Consider the following 19,581-nt stretch of genomic DNA (forward strand, 5'->3'; position numbering starts at 1 on the left):
AAATTTTATAACTTAGCTTCCGTCCATATATTTATAATAAATATATGATGCATTTTATTTAGTATAGGTTGAGATTTTTTTTATGGGTGGATTGAGATTATAGTAAAACCATGAGCTTAGAATATATATATATATATATTATCATCATAAAAATTTGGGCCAGCTCTAGCTTTGATAAGAGCCCATCTTTGGGACTCGTACATTGCACAACAGTTAAAATCTGATGGTTAACATGCTAACTAACTTGGGCCTGAATCTCAATGGCATATTAAAGCTCATGAATTTTGTTGGAGAAAAATTGCAAGGGGAAAAGGGTTACACTCACATCTATTAAATCTAATTTATATTGTATTTAATTTACTATTAAAAAAAAAATGGTTAAGAGTCTTATAATTCAATTGGTTGACATATTTGATCTATCTAAGAAGAAGCCAAATTCCAACATTGTAATCGTATGATTTAGCAATGTCACAATTTTGAATTGTGACTAGCCACTATGCAAAATTCATGTACAAACTGCTTATGTAGGCACGTTTATAAGATTAGGCTAGCCTATTAGCAACCAAAAGATAACCCTTTTGACAAGAACCATATAATCTATAAAATGTCACTTTCTCCTATGTAGCTACAACATGCAGGTATTTAGATGAAGTTGAATTAACTAAATTAATCCTTGCAAATACTTTGAAATGCTTCATGTAAGATTGGAGACACTTATGCTTAATAATGAAAAATTTCAAATTAATTGACCAAATATTATTGTTCAAACTTATATATATATATATATATATATATATATATTTTTTTTTTTTAAATAGCATTTTTTAGAACTTAAACCTTGACTTTTCAAGAGGTAAGTTTTAGGTCACATCTACAACTTATGTGGCCATTATAAATAATTAGTCACTTGGATCTCGATTCTTCAAGAGTCAAGATTCAATGATAAATATAAAAGAAGCTTTCGGAATCTAGCTAAGTGGGTTGACTTGTCTACAAAGGCTGAGTAAACCTTTCTTCTCTTCAATTTTGGTCTCCAGTTCTCTTCATTTTTCCAATCATTCTTATTTTCAATGTCCAAAATTTCCATCTAACAGTTTCATGCGTTTTATTGGGAACCAAATAGATTTGATCAATCAGTTTCTTTTGAAAAATCATAATCTATCGGACTGTTTTGTTGGGCCCAAAATACAAAGAGAGAGAGAGAGAGAGAGAGAGAGAGAGAGAGAGAGAGAGAGAGAGAGAGAGAGAGAAAATGCAACAAAAAATGAAGCTTTAGCAATAAGAAGCCTCGCCAAAGGCCTTGTAGTTGAATTGACACCTCCCCATGTACAAAGTGTTTGGGGGTCTAGAGGGAAAAGGGTTCGAGCTACGGGATTAGTAGCATGTTGTAATTATTTCTAAAAAAAAAAAAGCAATAAGAAGCCTTAATACGATAAACCCTTCTTTAATCTTTGGGCCAAATTAACCATATAACCATGCCCAAACCGTACATAGGCACACCCAAATCAAAAACCTAGTTGAACAAAACCCATCACAACCCAATTGAAACGGGAAACAACACCAAAGAAACAAATATTTCAGGGTCAAACCCCCCAAAAAAACCCAGACTTGCAGTGGCCTGACTCAGTATTGATGGACAAGGGGACATGGTAGTGATGGAATCGCGGTGAATCAACAGTTTAGGGTTGTATTGGGGGGAGAGAGAGAGAGAGAGAGGTTAGTAGATTTAGTAATCTAATTTACTAATATTAGAAAAATCTTGACTCTTGAACAGTTGAGATCCAAGCGAACAATATTTTAAATATACCACGTTAGTCATAGCCACATCAACTGATTTGGCATGAAACTTGACTTTAGATTCAAAAAGGCTACCTTTCGATATAAGTTTGAAATAGTTCTATTGGTTAAATAATTTTCAAACTGGATTATTGAGAAAATTTATCTAATTAAGATTGGTGCGATGGCAATCACTTTTTAGTTTTTACCAAAATATGGCATGTACGTCAGTGGTTGAAGTTAGGAACCAGTTTCTCAATAACATTATGGGAGTAAAATTTCCTAGAAATTATTTCTCCCAACCATGTAAAAGTGAAAGTTTTATGTGGAAAATTAGGCCCGTTTGGTAGGGCATTTCAAACATTCATTTTTAGTTTTTAAATAATATTAAACATATTTCCACATATTTTTTTATCTATATGTATTTCAAAAAATTACAAATAACACTATTCAAACTTCTCTACAAAACGGGCCCAAATATCCAGGTATAACAATTTTGGATTTATCGCATCAAGCAATGACTTCAGTTTCCTCCCATTATACTTAAATATTATCACGTCCAATGGCTTTTGCAATATGAGGCAAATACATCGAAGCATACTCCATTATTGTTATTTACAGGATTGCTCGTCTCCAAGACATTGAAACACATTATGCTTTCATAGGCTCTATACAAATCACGGTACTTACAACAAGCTTAATATTATTTCTTACCTACAGATAATAGTAGGTTCTACACGCTTATTCTGATATCCTGAAATGATAAATTTGGAGATTTTCAACATTAAGTTTTTGGAAATTACTGCGCTTTCTGTTGGTTATAAACTTGCCCCAACTGTATGCCCTATATTTTGCAGGGTTTTGCTCATTTGTCAGCTCCTCCAAAGGCTTTACCATGGTGTAGTGCGCCGGGTTGAAGAAAAATGGAATAGAGAACCTTTCCTTCTCTGAGTTCACCATCACCCTGTGCTCCACACTCTCATACCTGTCATTGCTCCAAACCTAAAAACATTTCCATTCTGAGTGAAACTGGCCAACGACAAAAGCCTCCAAGTACATACCAATTCCAATATAGGCATAGAATTGATTTTAATTGGACTAGTAATTATATTTTTTATCCGTACATGCATATATAGACAACATTGAGAAGAAAGTGATATTCTAACATAATTCATATACTTGGATTTGGATATTTTCAAAAAGATAATTTGGATATTGTAGACAACTTATTTCTGTTCTGTCAAATTAAATGTGGATTTTGCTCATAAATGCTTTCTTGGGTTTCTCAGTTAGTTTTACCTATAGTAGTTGATACTTGAAAGCAAGCTTGGCTATTAACAAAAAGTGAATGATTTGTACTTAGCAGAGTTAATTTGATATTTGAGAATGTTACCTGAATAATGTCACCAACATTGATGATATAAGCATCTGGGGTGGGTTTGACCCGAACCCACTCTCCATCTGTTTTCCGCTTCACTTCCAATCCTCCAACATCATCTTGAGCAAGGATGGTTAAGGCACCACCATCCTTGTGCCGACCAACACCAAGTGCTAACTCAGGGGTTGGGCAAGGTGGATAGTGATTTAGTCGGATGAAACTGGTCTGATCTTTGAAGAAGCCATGGAACCTATCTGCTGGCAAGCCCAGGGACAGAGCAATAAGTTCCATTAACTTGTAAGCTAGTTTTACCATCTCTTGACCATATTCTTGGCATATCTCCCTGGTTAGTTGTCAAAGGAGCCCATTAGATCACATAGATGAATCCCCTTGAATTGGGCTACAAATTAAACCATAATTCTTGACAGATTCATTTCAATTCTAACTCAATTACAGAGGGTCCTCCCAAATAACAGTTATGAAGACACATTCATATGTTACTAACATGTTAACCTTAGATGACTAGTTATCAAAATGTACCATCCACTCTCTTGTGGTCTCCACTCACCAGCTCTCGCAACATTAGCTCCCACAACCATTAAGTGTGCTGTGATTAGAACTCCCCTTTTCATATCATGTAGAGATAAGTTGAACTTTATAATTTTGTCATCTAATTGACATTGGCTAGAATTAATACTGAAATTATCCATATTAATCCATAATAACTATTATTAATTAGTCGAATTTTATTGTAAATTTACAAAAAGATTTCCATATATTATTGTTAAAAACCTTACCTTAAATCAGGCGGGTACTCAGGCCACTGATTATTCCATTCAGCGACTTTAGTGTCATCAGGCTCATGTGAGGCAGGGACTATAGTGGGTTCCTCTATAGTAAAATCAAACACTTCCTTCCAGTCCCTAACATTCTTGGTATGCTCTGTGTCATAGTAACCAGTCACCTTCTTCTCATTCCTCCTCACCTTCCTCTTCTCCTCCAAACTCTGAGCAAAGAATTTCCTCGAGGCACCATCAATCTTCTCTCGCTTCTCCAAAGGCACCCCATGATTGATCACCTGGAAGAACCCCCACTCCTTGCATGCATCGCCAACGTCTTTGACAAGGCCTTCAAATTCAATGGCAGAAACATTGCTGGAGGAAAGTATTGGAGAAAGATCGATTAGTGGGACACCTTTGCCTTCAATGTAGGAGATTCTTGGCCTGTGTTCAGGTTCTTGAATGAAAGCTGGATCGACCTCTCCCATGGTAATTAACTAATTGGTGGATTTGTTTTTTTAGTGCTCAAAGAGATTGGTTTTCATTTCTGTGTTTCACTGTTTTGTAAGAATATTGGTGTGGTGACGAAGGAATGGTAGGTATTTTAAACTTTTATATGTGTGAGATTGAGTTTTATTATGTACATTGAACTTGGACGGGTTTTCGGATTCCTATGGTATGAGGAGATTAAAACTAAGGTATGATTTTGTATGGTTGCTATATTTTTAAGGGTGTGACGTTTGTGCTTGCATAATGGAGGGGTGAGCTGTTTTGTTCTATGTATGGATATTTTCCTAATCGCAATAATCATCGGTTACGGAACTTCTACATTATTGTTGTCGTCAGAGGTGGCTCCGCATTGTTAGATGAGAATTTCAAATTCTTCTTTTATGTTAGATGTGAATTCTAAAAACTAATTGCTAAATTATATACTTTTTATGTTCTTAACATGTCAAATTTGATGTTATTTACTATTTAATCAATAAGCTTATATATATATATATATATATATATATAATTTTAAACTATAAAAACTTGATATTTAAACATTTGATTGATGATATAGTTATTGATCTTTAATTTTTTTTAAATTTTATAAATATGGAGGATAAAATAATTACATGCAAGTTAATGGTTAAATTTTCAAAATTCACATCCAATAATAAAATATATATATATATATATATATATATATAAATATAAAGAATGATTTGAAATATTTTCCCCAAATAAAATGAGGCCCGTTTATTAAATGATATAAATATATTATATATTATATTTATTTGCATTAACATTTGAATTAAGGTTACTTCACTAAAAAAAATAATAAAAATAAGACCCACGTTGTTGGCCGATGTTATTAAAATGACCCATACTGTCTCCAGGACACAGAAGTAATTTTTATTCAATAAACTTAGATACACAAAAAATTTTACACTTTGTTTAAATAGTAAGTTATTAATGGTGGGTAAAAATGTAAAATCAATGGTAAATGATCTAGATCATGATCTATGAAAGCTTTCCAACTCAATAATTGTGAAAAAAAAGTTGTATTTATAGTATTGTTCATTTTTATTAAACGTGAAGAGACAAAATAGGTAGCCTGATTTTCATAAATTCATAATCATTTAAACATCAACTCTATTGAAATTATCAGGTTTTTTTTTTTTTTTTTTTTTTTTGGGATAGATTTTCAGCCTATAACGTTTGTTTTTTATGATTGTGTTTTTTATTATCAAGACAAGATATCAATCGATTTTTGGTGTAGACAGGGATTAAACCCCAGATCTTTTATTCAACCATCATAAATTTTACTAGTTGAACTAACGGGATCTCACAAAATTATTAGGTTGATACACTTGCATCAATAACTTCAATTCATAGTCATTCGTACTTCATATATTAGTTATTTTCTCATAAAGTATATAATAAATGATTTTTGTAATATAATACAAGGAAAATTTATTGAAGCATATTTCTTCACAATATTTCTCATCTCTGAGATAACCAAATCATGCTTTCAAAGTCCCATCTCCCTAAACAACATAGAGTAGGAGCTAAACTTTATTCTTTGCCAATTGGTCATACTACCTCCAACCCAACTTACTCTGATATCTTGAAATCACTAATTTGTAGGTTTTTCAACTTTTTGTTTTTGGAAATTACTCTAGAATCTGTTACTTATAAACTCTCCCTAGTTTTATGCCTTATATTTAGCAGGGTTTTGCTCATTTGTCAGCTCCTCCAAGGGCTTAACCATGGTGGAGACTGGAGAGTGCCGGTAATAAGAAATGTGGATAAGAATACCTTTCTTTCTCTGAATTCACTATCACCCTGTGCTCTATACCCTCATACTCATCATTGCTCCAAACCTAAACAATTTCCATTGCTTGAGTTAAACTGGTTAACTATAAAATCCTCTAATAACATTTAAGCTCCAATTTAGGGATAGATTATTAATTATAATTTGGCAAGTAATTGTATCATCATTTTTTAGATACATACATGTATGAAATGCATAGAGAAAAAGTAATATACGTATACATACATTTTACATAGACTTGGATTAAAACATTTTAGACAAGACAACTTCGAGTTCGAGCATTCTTATCTTGGCTCTAATTTATCTATTTGACATTCATTGTACTTGGAAATGCAACATGTATATCTTAAACACTATTATTTTATTCCACCTTCAATAATTTTAATATAAAAAAAAAAAAAAAAAAAAAAAAAAAAAAAAAAAACCTCTCTCTCTCTCTGAGAGGTAGCCAATCAAAGAATAATCTATACGGTGTAGAGTGGTATGATAAGTAAAACAGATAAAGTAGTTTTTTGGTAATACAAAATACTTTTTTTTTTTTTTGGATGTGAATGCTTTTAGCCTCTTACTTCAGTCAAACTTCACAAATATTTCCTGTCATGATAATGCCAGACTTAGGCAGCATTCGGTAACTCTACTCTTAGGAGAGTGTAAATTTTGATACATTCTAGAAAAATTAATTCCAACAAAATATATTATTCTAGAAAGTACGCATGTTTAGTATCATGCTGAAACTCTTATTAAAACATAATTAGATTGAATAAATGGCGAAAATGGGTAATTACCCATAAAAAACAAACTATTTAGTTAGTAGGGTCCGTTTACAAACTATATATATTTCTAGCAACTCGAGCCTCAAAGACTCGATTTTGGGCCCCTAAATCGAGCCTCTAAGGCTCGATTTTCATGGGTTGTTCCTGTCTGATGTGGCACTTTTTCCACGTGGCATCTACATGAAAATCAAGTTTCTAAGACTCGATTTACATTTAAAACGAAAAAAAAAAAAAAAAAAAAACACAAGGGCAGCAGGAAAAGAAAACCACAACAACGCGTTCATCAGAGAAGAAAGGAAAAAAAAAAAAAACCAGAGAAGAATGTGTTCATCAGAGAAGAAAGAAAAAAAAAAAAACCCAGAAACAGTCGCGCGGCGACCTGGTCGCGCACGGCCTGGGTCGCCGGCCTGGATCTGTCGCACGCGGCCTGTGTCGCCATTCCTTCTTCTTCTTCTTCTCTTTCTTTTTTTTTTTTTTCTTTCTTTCTGCCTTTTTTTCCGCTGTTTCTGCATTTTGGGTCATTAATATTTTATTTTTGGGTTGGAAATCGAGTCTTAGAGACTCGATTTCCATGTAGACGCCACCTAGACAAAGTGCCACATCAGACAGGAACAACCCATGAAAATCGAGCCTTAGAGGCTCGATTTAGGGGCCTAAAATCGAGTCTTTGAGGCTCGAGTTGCTAAAAATATATATAGTTTGTAAACGGACCCTACTAACTAAATAGTTTGTTTTTTATGGATAATTACCCATTTTCGCCTGAATAAATTGTTCATTTGATTTGTGTGTAAACTCTCCGTGCAATTTTATTAGTGTATAGAAACTTGTGTATAACAGTATGCGTATAAAATATATAAACACCACCATAAATATATATAGAGAGAGAGACACACACACACACACATATGCACCAAACCTTATTCCAAACCCTATATATATGGAAAACTCTTAGGTACTCTCAGAATATAAAGAAATTGTGCTCCCTCCTCTTACATTTGTGGTAGACCCTATTATAACTTAATTTTTATTGGGGTCTCTTAATATATGTGTTTTATGTTGTGGTTATTAGAATGTTTAGTTCTTTTTTCTTTTTTTTTTCTTTTTTTGGTTTGTGGGTATCTTTTTTTTGGTCTTACTATTATGTAAATCTTTGTGCATTTGCAAGGATTTTGATTTAATTTTTAATTGTTCACTCTATTATGAAAGGTTTTAGGGAATGTATTGTGAATGTCTCCTCTTTTTTTTCTTTTTTTTTCCTACCCTGTCATGCCACTAATTGTAGAATTGGGTGTGTGTAAATTGTCCTTTATAGGAATGGAATGCACATAATTGTATTTTGATGATGAACTGTAAAAGAAAACATTCAGCCTATGGCTAGATTTATGTTTATTGGCTGTTGGTTGTTGATATACACTAGCTTTTAGGGTGAGGCAGATGAATTTTCAATTTTCAAAAATCAAAACCGTTAAGAACCCTTTTGTGGAAAAATCTAAACTGTTGAGAAACCTTTTGTGGTTGGTATTTAAAGCTCTTATAGGAAGAATAATTAAATTTCCTAGTTGTTTTTTGTGCCTCTCTTTGTGTAGATTTTGTATTTTGAGATTTAAGCTTTTTGGTTATCCATTTGGAAAGTCTGCACAATTTTTTGGATAGTTTCTGTTATTGGGTTCTCTATAATTCTGAAGGATTGGGATTTGTTAATATTGCTGGTAGGTTTCATCGATCCTAATCATCAATAACTTGGAAGGGCCTTTTGAGTGTCAGGTACTCTAGGCAATTGCATTTCATGTGGAGTGAAACCTAGGATTCTAAAGCTATGATATATCCCAAAACTTTGTTACCAAAAGAACTTAAATAACGAAGAGATATTATACATTCATACCAAGAGATGGGGCAAGTTTTTTAGCATGAGGCGAGTCAAATATCAAGCTAAGATTGAAAATTGTGGACTTTGGATGGAATGTATAGTCAAGAAGCAAGAGGTGGAATGTATAATGTATAGTCAAGCAATAGGCACACCAATTGTAGAACTTTCATGTTATTATAATCATACAATCAAAGTGTATATTTCAATGGAATTTTTGTTATGCAATCAAAGTGTACATTTTAATATTCCAAACAAGATTAAAAAATTTTGCTGGCGGGCTTGCACTGAGTCACTACCAACAGCAAAGAACCTATACCGCAGGAAAATACTAGACTCCGCCTTATGCTCCTTATGTGGTAAGTCAGATGAGACAATAATGCATGCTCTATGGGAATGCGAAAAGATTCAGACTAGCTGGGGAATTGATTTCAACAAGCTACGACAGTTGCCTCACAGGCCCACCACAGTCACGGACCTGATCTGTAGAATTGGTCATGAAGGAAGAAGTGTGGAGCTCGCCGTGGTGCTAGCATGGTTTATCTGGCGTAGGAGAAATAAGTGCCACTTTAGTGAGCCTAACCTTCCAACAAATAAGCTCCTCGAGGCTACGACAAAATTGCTAGCTGAATTCCAGACCAAAAAGACGGACGGCCCTATACAACGGAAACTAGCACCTCAAAAATGGCGCCCACCTCCAGAGGACACTTACAAAGTGAATTACGACGGCGCAGTATTTGCGGACTCAGACGAAGCGGGATTAGGAGTTGTGGTTAGAAATGATAAGGGTGAAGTGATGGCATCCTTAGCTGAAAAGATCACTTTGCCTTTTGGAGGGGTGGAGGTTATTGAAGCAATGGCAGCGAGGAGGGCTATTCTTTTGGCAGTGGAGCTGGGTTTTCAGAAGTGTATTTTTGAAGGAGATTCAGAAATTGTTTTCAAAGCTTTAACAGGAAATAATTCAGATCTTTCAAATTTTGGGCACATTTTAAAAGACTGTTAAGTCTACAATGGGTTTGCTACAAACCTGCTCTTTCTCTCATGTTAGAAGACAAGGTAATGGGGTGGCCCATGCCTTGGCTATGAGAGCAAAGAAATCCTCCCCTCTCTTGGTGTGGATGGAATTTGTTCCACCAGACATTTCTTTTTTAGTTCATGTTGATGTAATCTCTTAAGTTTGGTGATTCAATAAAGTTTGCATGGATTTGCTTGTACTCAAAAAAAAAAAAAAAAGGTGTACATTTTAATAAAATTTGTTCATTTTCTATCAAATTCCTTTTTTTTTTTCCTGATAGATATCAAATTCCTTTCTTGTCGACTCTGTTGGATCAAATTGATTGTAATGCAACTCCATTGAAAAGAAACTTCAAATTTATGGTTCATCATAACTTCAATCTAAAGTAAGAAAATTACAAAACTGGATAGAAAATTTAGTCACAACTTGTACCTTTATTTTGGCTAGATATAAACAAAGATGTGCTTTTTTGTAACAATAGGATATGTTCCTTTGGAAAATATTTTCTCCAAATAATAAAAAATATGAACAATTGAATGTGGCCAAATGTGACTAATTTTTGGAACATCAAAAGTTTAGTCCTAAACTAGGAAAATTACAAAACAAGAGCACTTAATCACAACATGTGTCATAGATTATAAAACATGATCCTAAACTAGAAAAATTGCTCGACTTTATGGACCTTCTCGTTCCATCCACTTGCAACACTTCCTTGAGTCAATGGGCATCCTGCACCATCAATTTTGTCGTTGGAGCCTACCACACTTGATATACTCTCTAAATGTGATGCTAATGCAATACTTGCTGATAAGCCTCCCTAATGTTACCCCATTTGCTTCCTTTTAAGTGGTGTAAATTCCATGGGCACATTAGAAGGAACATGTACTCCCATTAAAACATCCATCATTATCCTTAGAAAAAATTGACCATAAATTTATTATAACCTTCATCTATCATTTTAGTTTTCAAAACAGAGATGATGTAAAAAAATCCAATAGAATAAACATGGTTTTTTTTTTTTTTTAAAGAACAAAATATGGGATTCATTAAAACTGAAAATAAAGCTACATTACATCATTTTGCTCAACAATATGTGAGCAATAATCGTGTCCTCTAATATGTCATATGTCATATTCTAATAAGGACTAATAAACACAAGCATCACTCACCAACCCACATTTGCGTTTAATAAAGATTCAATCTTTATCTCAAATATATATATATATATATATATATATAGACTCCAAGAATCATCCAACCATTATAAAGATTCAATCTTTATCTCAAAAAATTAAAAATTAAAGTTCAAATAGACTCCAGTTAGCATCCAGCCACCAAGACAACAATATAAACGCAGAAAAATTATCAAAGATCAAACAAGATAGCCATAAACAACTCGCATTGTTGTACCTATGTTTTGGCAAGATAGAAATAGAGACGTGCTCTATTGTACAAAAGAAAAACAACTTTTGAAATGTGTTCCCTCCAAAATAATCAAAAATTTGAACCTTTGAATGTGTTCTCTTCAAATAATCAAACATAGACTCTTTGGATTTCACTTTTCCCTCCTAAAAAAGCTGTGACTCTCTCTCTCTTCTTTCTTTTTGTGTTTTATTTATTTATTTATTTTTTTGTTTTCCAGTAGAGACTTTGTCCGGTTGAGATATCTAGTTTAAATGTTTAACCACAATTAAAATTGATATTGGGTTAAGTTATGAGCTGTCATGTTTTTTACCATAGATATATTTTAAAAAGATTTGATCCTTTAACTAGACACTCTCCATTTCAAATAGAAATGGAAAGGACCCAAATCTACACATAGTGGTAGAGTCACGTGGGGGCCGAGGAGCAAGCCCCCATCATTTTTGAAAAAAAAATAGTAAATATATATATATATATATATATATATATAATTTGACAATTTTTAAAGAACCCTTGTCATTTTTGCCCCCCCGTACTTGGATTATATATATATATATATATATATATATTGATTGTGAACCAAAAATTGGACTATCTCCAATTCATCCATAGTGTCATCTAAGTCTAGAAAGGTTGTCCCAATACAAGAAGATCGTTCAAGTGCAAGAAGGTTGTCCAGCATAGAAGCACCTGGACGACCTCCCAACACTTAGAAATTCTCAGGGAAAATTTCTATTTAAAAGCTTACGATTCAGACCATGTTCTACTATTTTGAAGGATGAGCAAAATCCTTATTCATCGCTCCAACTTCCCACTAAGTACTTAACTTCTGATAGTAGTTGTGGAAGTCAAGTTTGAACCTTCTAACTTCCATCCACATTGAGAAAGTTACTAAACAAGTAACCACTCCAAAGTTCACTATAAAAGGACTTAGCCATATAAAATGAAAGTAAGTTTTCACCACTCCTAAAATTGGAATTCTTGAATTCTAGAGAGAAAACTAACTTAAGCATCAGAGGATTCTTGGTCGGTTCACCCCAATCACCTTTGATCTTGTGTTTCTTTCTTTTTAGGCCTTCTAAGCAACCACAAGTTCATTAAAACCTAGAGCATTCAGTCTACTAATTTTCTATGTATCATCAGTTGGCGCCATCTGTGGGAAAGTTGAATTTGTGTTTTGCAATTTATCTTTCTTTGAAAAAGGGCCGTATGGTCTGGACAAGGTCATTGGCCACTAGTCTAGGCCACCAGGAGAGGGGAAACGCTTCCAGCCATCCCAATTGCACTCACCAATTTGCACCTGTTGTACAACCACCTTTGGGCCAACAAATGCAGTCCATGGTAGCCACCATGGCAGAGCTAACCCGTCAGAATTAGGAGTTAACTTGGAGATCAATCAACGTTATGAATAGTGAGTGGAAAGGCAAGCTTAGAGTCAAGAAGTTAGAGAAGGAGAAAATGTTGAGCACGAAAACCACTCAAGGGGTACTGCTTCATTTAGGGTGCCACACTTGGAAAAGGAGATAGATCAAATGAGGAGAGCCATGGACGAAATGAGGGAAAATATGAGAAGGATGAATCATGTAAATGATTTAATTCATCGAATTGATTCCCCTTTCATACGTCCATCAATAGTCATCCCTTGCCTTCCAAGTTCAAGATGTTTGCATTGGGCTCATATGATGGAACGCGTGACCCATGTGATCACATTGCTACCTTCAAGGGGTTTCAGACAAGATAATGTGTAGGGTCTTCCCAACCACCCTTAAGGGACCAGCATGAGTGTGGTTTAGTAAGATACCTCCAAACACCGTTACTTCTTTTAAGAAGTTAAGTAAGTTGTTCGTCAATAACTTCATTGGAGGTCAAAGGCATAAGTGCTACTCGTCCAACCTATTGACTATAAAGCAAGGAGATAATGAAAGTTTACGGTCCTTTATCACCCGTTTCAACAGGGAAGCTTTGACGATGAACAAGATGGATGATAAGCTGCTGTTAGCAGCCTTCCACAATAGAGTTAGTTTTGATTTATTCATCCACAAGCTTTATGATCAAGAACCACAGACCATGGCTGAACTCGTCCATTCAGCCCAAAACTTCATGAATGCAGAAGATACGATCATTGCCAAGAAAAGGAAAAAGCAGAGCAAATGGAAGTGGAGCTCCCACATCATTTTGAACGAAGCCCTTGTCCAAAAAAGACCCGGACGGAAGAGAAAAAGAACCGAGACAACAAGAAGGCAGGTTCGTCTTCACGGAGAAGTCAACATTACACGCCCTTGAATGTTCCACTTGATCAAGTGCTTATGCAGATCAAGGATGACCCATCCTTGAATTGGCCAGAGAAGATTAAGGGAGACCCTAATAAGCGCAATAAGAACAAATATTGCCGCTTCCATAAAGATCACGGGCATGACACGAATGAATGCTATGATTTGAAGCAGGAGATTGAGAATCTTATTAGGCAAGGAAAGTTGAGGAATTTTCTTAGACCAGATCATAAGGATGAGAAATTAAAGGGAAAAATAGAAGAGCCACCACGTCCCCCACTTGGAGAAATAAGAGTTATTGTAGGTGGAACTTCAATAGGAAAATCTTCCAAGTCAAGGAAGACCTACTTGAAGGTGGTACAGAACATCCAACTCTCTGGACGACCACCAAGGACGAAGGGGGTAAACGAGTAGGCTATCACCTTCACAAATGAAGATGCTGGAAAGGTCCATCATTCACATGAAGATGCAATTGTCATAACTTTGCTCATTGCATACTACACAACTAGAAGGGCGTTGATAGAAAATGGGAGTTCAGCAGATATCCTAAATTATCCCGCCTTCTAGTAGATGAGGCTTGGAAGAGATCAACTTCTTCTAGTGAACTCACCCTTAGTTGGATTCGAAGGAATGAAGGTACAACCAGTGAGCACTATTACTCTACCCATTGTGGTTGGGGCGTATCCACATCAGATAGCTAAAGAAGTAAATTTCCACATTGTAGATTGTTTATCTTCTTACAATGCCATCATTGGAAGACCAACTTTGAATAATTGGAAGGCAGTGATATCAACCTACCACCTATTTGTTAAGTTTCCAACAAATTAGGGAATTGGACAAATTCAAGGAGATCAGTTAGCAGCTAGAGAATGCTACTTAGCCATGTTGGCTACAGACGAGCATGTGCAGACAATGAACATAAAAGAAAGAAAGGCTGCTGCAGAACCCACTGAAGTACTAGAAGATGTTCCTCTAGACGAAAGTAACCTTGAGAGGTTTACCAGAATTGGAACAAGCATGGAAGAGAGGATGAAGAAAGACCTTGTCTAGTTCTTAAGGAAAAGCATTAATGTTTTAGCGTGGAGTCATGAAGACATACCGGGTATTGACCCAAGTGTTATTGCCTATCGTCGAAATGTGTATCCTTCCTCCAAGCCTGTCTGTCAAAAGAAAAAGGTCTTTGCTCCTGAACGAGATAATGCTATCAAGGAAGAGGTCCAGAAGTTAACCATCGCAGAGTTTATTCGGGAAGTTTATTACTCAGATTGGTTAGCTAATGTGGTGATGTTCAAGAAGGCTAATGGTAAATGGAGGATGTGCGTAGATTTCACCGATTTAAACAAGGCTTACCCCAAGGATAGCTATCCATTGCCATGTATTGACCTTCTAGTAGACTTAATAGCAGGTCATCAATTGTTAAACTTTATGGATGCCTTCTCGAGTTATAACCAGATAAGGATGGACAAGGCAGATCAAGAGAAGACATTCTTCATTACTAGTTAAGGCCTATTTTGCTACAAAGTGACATCCTTTGGTCTAAAGAATGCAGGGGCAACTTATCAGAGGCTAGTCAATCATATGTTTCATCCACAGATAGGAGAGAATGTAGAAGTGTACATAGATGACATGTTGGTGAAAAGTTTGGATGAGAAGAAGCACCTGTACGACCTTTAGGAGACTTTTGACACGCTCATACGATATAATATGAAGTTGAATCCAAGCAAGTGTACCTTTGGGGTTTTGTCAGGAAAGTTACTAGGATTTATGGTTTCTCACAAGGGAATCAAAGCAAATCCTGATAAGATCCAAGCAATATTGGACATGGAGCCACCAAAAAACATCAAGGAAGTCCAGTCTCTCACTAGATGAGTTGCAGCCCTTAACAGGTTTGTGTGTGTATATAATAAAAAAGCGTCTATATATATATATGTGTGTGTGGGTTTTGTCTTAATAAATATATTAGTACTGCAATTTCGCCCCCCCCCCCCCCCCAAACAAAAATTCCTGACTTCACCCCTAGAGACAAGCATGGCGGTGACGGAATCATGGTGAATCAACAGTTTAGGGTTGTATTGGTGTGTGGGAGTATTGGTGTACATGTATGTGTGTGTGTGTTGAGAGAGAGAGAGAGAGAGGTTAGTAGATTTAGTAATCTAATCTACTAATATTGGAAGAATCTTGACTCTTGAACAGTCGAGATCCAAGTGGATCAATCTTTTGAAAATGTCAAATTAGTCATAGCCATATCAACAGATTTGACATAAAACTCGACTCCAGATTCAAAAAGGCTACTTTTCGATATAAGTTTAAAATAGTTCTATTTGGTCAAATAATTGTCCAACTAGATAACTGAGCAAAAATTATCTAAGGTAGGTGCGATGGCAATTGCTTTCCACCAAAAAAATGACATGTCGATGGCTTAAATAAGTCAAGGAATTAGTCTCTAGAAAAATATATGGGGTAAAAATAAAATTGCCTAGATATCATCTCTCTCAAACCAAGTAAAAGTGGAAGTTTTATGCAGAACTTTTAAATACTCAAATATGATAATTTTGGATTTATCCAAGCATTATGCAATGACTTCAATTTCCTTCCTCCCATAATACTTTGTGTGCGTTTGGATTGGAATGGAAAATTAAAATTATTTTACTATTCAGCTTATTTTTTCTACTATTCATGGGCTATATTGCACTTTTTGGTACTATTTATAAGTCATACTATACTATTTCAACTAACTTTTACCTTTATTTACAATACTTCAGTAATAAGTTTTCAGTTTCAGCAAAATAAGCGGTATCCAAACACACCCTTTATATATTATATTTCTTTTTTTTTTTCTTTTTTTGCAATATAAGGCAAATACATTGAAGCAAACTCTCCATTATTGATATTTATAGTTCGTACTGCTCATCTCTAAGACATTGAAACACATCATGCTTCCAAAGTCTCTATGTTGATCATGGTACTAACAACAAGCTTAATATTATTTCTTGCCTATAGATAATAGAAATTCACAAGCTTAATTTGATATCTTGAAATGATAAATTTGGATATTTTCAACATTAAGTTTTTGGAAATTACTGCGCTTTCTGGTGGTTATAAACTTGCCCCAATTGTATGCCTTATATTTTGCAGGGTTTTGCTCATTTGTTAGCTCCTCTAAGGGCTTGACCATGGTGTAGTGTGCCGGGTTGAAGATAAATGGAAGAGAGAACCTTTCCCTCTCTGAGTTCACCATCACCCTGTGCTCCACACTCTCATACTTGTCATTGCTCCAAACCTAAAAAACATTTCCATTCTAAGTGAAACTGGCCAACCACGAAAACCTCCAAGTACATACCAATTTTAATAAGGGAATAGTAGTATTAATTTTATATTTTTCATCCATACATGCATATATGGATAACACTGAGAAAAAAGTGATATACTAACATTACTCATATACTTGGATTTGGATATTGTATTTTCTTCTTTTAATTAATAAAGATAATTTGGATATTGAAGACAAAAATGTTATAGACTTGGACTTCCAGATTTTCAAAGTATATATGGACTTTGCTCATTACTTCTTTCTTGGGTTTCTCAGTCAGTTTTACCTCTAGTCATTGGTACTTGAAAGCAAGTTTGGCTATTAACAAAAATATGAATGATTGTACTATACAAAGTTAAAAATTTGGAATTGTTACCTGAATAATGTCACCAACATTGATGATATAAGCATCTGGGGTGGGTTTGACCCGAACCCACTCTCCATCTGTTTTCTGCTTCACTTCCAATCCTCCAACATCATCTTGAGCAAGGATGGTTAAGGCACCAGCATCCTTGTGCCGACCGACACCAAGCGCTAACTCAGGAGTAGGGCAAGGTGGATAGTGATTTACTCGCATGAAGCTGGTCTGATCTTTGAAGAAGCCATGGAACCTATCTGCTGGCAAGTCTAGGGATAGAGCAATAAGTTCCAATAACTTGTAAGCTAGTTTTACCATCTCTTGACCATACTCTTGGCATGTCTCCCTGGATAGTGGTCAAAGAAACCCATCAGATCACATAGATTAAACCCCTTGAATTGGGCTTCAAACTAGATCACAATTCTTGATAGATTAATCTCAATTCTAATTCAATTACAGAGGGTCCTCCCAAATAATAGTTATGCAGAGACATTCATATGTTACTATTACTAACATGTTAACCTTAGGAATTAGGACACAATAGTCCTATAGTAATGATTTCTATATATTAATTATTGTTAAAAACCTTACCTTAATTCGGGAGGGTACTCAGGCCACTGATTATTCCATTCAGTGACTTCCTTGTCATCAGGCTCATGCGAGGCAGGGACTATAGTGGGTTCCTCTATAGTAAAATCAAAGACTTCTTTCCAGTCCCTAACATTCTTGGTATGTTCTGTGTCAAAGTAACCAGTCACCTCCTTCTCATTCCTCCTCACCTTCCTCTTCTCCTCCAAACTCTGCGCAAAGAATTTTCTCGAGGCACCATCAATCTTCTGGCGCTTCTCCAAAGGCACCCCATGATTGATCACCTGGAAGAACCCCCAGTCCTTGCATGCATTGCCTACCTCTTTAACAAGGCCTTCAAATAAAATGGCGGAAACATTGTTGGAGGAGCGTATTGGAGACAGATCGATTAGTGGGACACCTTTGCCTTCTATGTAGGAGATTCTTGGCCTGTGTTCAGGTTCTTGGATGAAAGCTGGATCAACCTCTCCCATAGTAATTGGTGGATGATTTTTTTAGTGCTCAAAGTGATTGGTTTAATTTCTGCGTGTTTCACTGTTTTGTAAGAATGAGTGTGGTGGTGAAGGTAGGTTTTTTTTTTTTAACTTTTATAGTGTGAGGTTGAGTTTTTTGTACATTGAACTTGGACGAGTTTTTGGTTTTGTACGAAGAGATTAGAACTAAGGTATCTGATTTTATATGCTTACTGTTTTTCTTAGGTTGTGACGTTTGCGCTTGCATGGCTGAGTTGATTTGTTCTATCCCTAGGATATTTTCCCTTTTGGCAATAAACATCGGCTACCGAAGTTATCGTTTTTTATTGTTGTGGTCGGGGCGGCTTTGCAACTTAGGCGGCTATTGCTAAAGTAGGGTTAAGTTTACAATATTTTTATAATAATTTTACAACAAATTATAAATTGTTAGTTTTTATTGATTCTAATTCGAACATACAACTGAAATTACTTTTTTACTCTACTAATAACAATTTATAACAATCTGTTATTTAAGATTTGTGGTGAAAGTGTTTAAATGCAATTATAACAGATATTGTATAAACAAAAAAGATATAATTTTATGAATGTTACTAATTTTTATAATTTATTATCATATGGCTTAAATAAAAATCAATATTTACACTATTAATGTTCAACCTTTGATCAAATTTCAATTTACTCTCTTTTTTGGTAAATAACCTAAATTTAATCTCAAAAACTTGAAGCTCTAAATTTTTCATATCTTATTGAGAGCCTTGTAGTTAACTAATTAATATTTATTGATGAGTTCAAGAGATTCAAGTTTAAATCCTCTCTTTCCCCATTATAACTACCAAATTATATATATATATATATATATATATATATATATATTAAAAAATAAAAAGGTTTTACCATGTCCTTTGATAGTTTGTTTCTTAAATATATAAGTTGCAGAGTAGGAATGTTTTAGTGTGATGAAAGACCTCACGTGATTTCCTTTTTTTGTATAAACGCTTTGATATAAACATTGACATATTAGCTAAGTACTGAGCAAAAACGTTTTCTCTGTTGCTATTGAAAGTTTGGGTTTCCCAACTTCTCCTAGGCTAAGAAAGAGCCGGTCCTTTCCTTTGAAGGCTAGTCAGTCCCTGTTAGCCACCATTTGGTTGCTACAGGCTAGCTGGTGGGTTTTTCTTGTAGGGGTCTTGGGAAACACTTTATTTCTTTTGCTTCATGGAGGAGATTATGGTGGAGTGGAATAAGATGTCTC

The 19,581-nt window shown here is 35.0% G+C and overlaps 1 protein-coding gene across 4 annotated transcripts in view; it reads right to left on the minus strand.

Moving 5' to 3' along the window:
* Positions 1–2,286: 2,286 nt before the first annotated feature.
* The window catches only part of LOC126704591 (protein DMR6-LIKE OXYGENASE 1-like), a 69,102-nt gene continuing 51,807 nt past the window's right edge, over positions 2,287–19,581 (minus strand). For 2 of the 4 annotated variants that reach the window (XM_050403610.1, XM_050403607.1), the window contains exon 3: positions 16,605–16,880. In XM_050403610.1, coding sequence (XP_050259567.1) covers positions 16,620–16,880 — 261 coding nt within the window. In that variant the 3' untranslated portion in view covers positions 16,605–16,619. Of the gene's footprint in view, positions 2,779–3,169; positions 3,498–3,951; positions 4,233–16,464; positions 16,881–17,286; positions 17,615–17,859; positions 18,416–19,581 lie in introns of those variants that run through there. The other 2 variants (XM_050403606.1, XM_050403608.1) reach the window with 2 other exon arrangements.

The sequence above is a fragment of the Quercus robur genome, chromosome 11 (genome assembly GCF_932294415.1).
Source record: "Quercus robur chromosome 11, dhQueRobu3.1, whole genome shotgun sequence".
In the NCBI taxonomy this organism is placed as follows: domain Eukaryota; kingdom Viridiplantae; phylum Streptophyta; class Magnoliopsida; order Fagales; family Fagaceae; genus Quercus; species Quercus robur.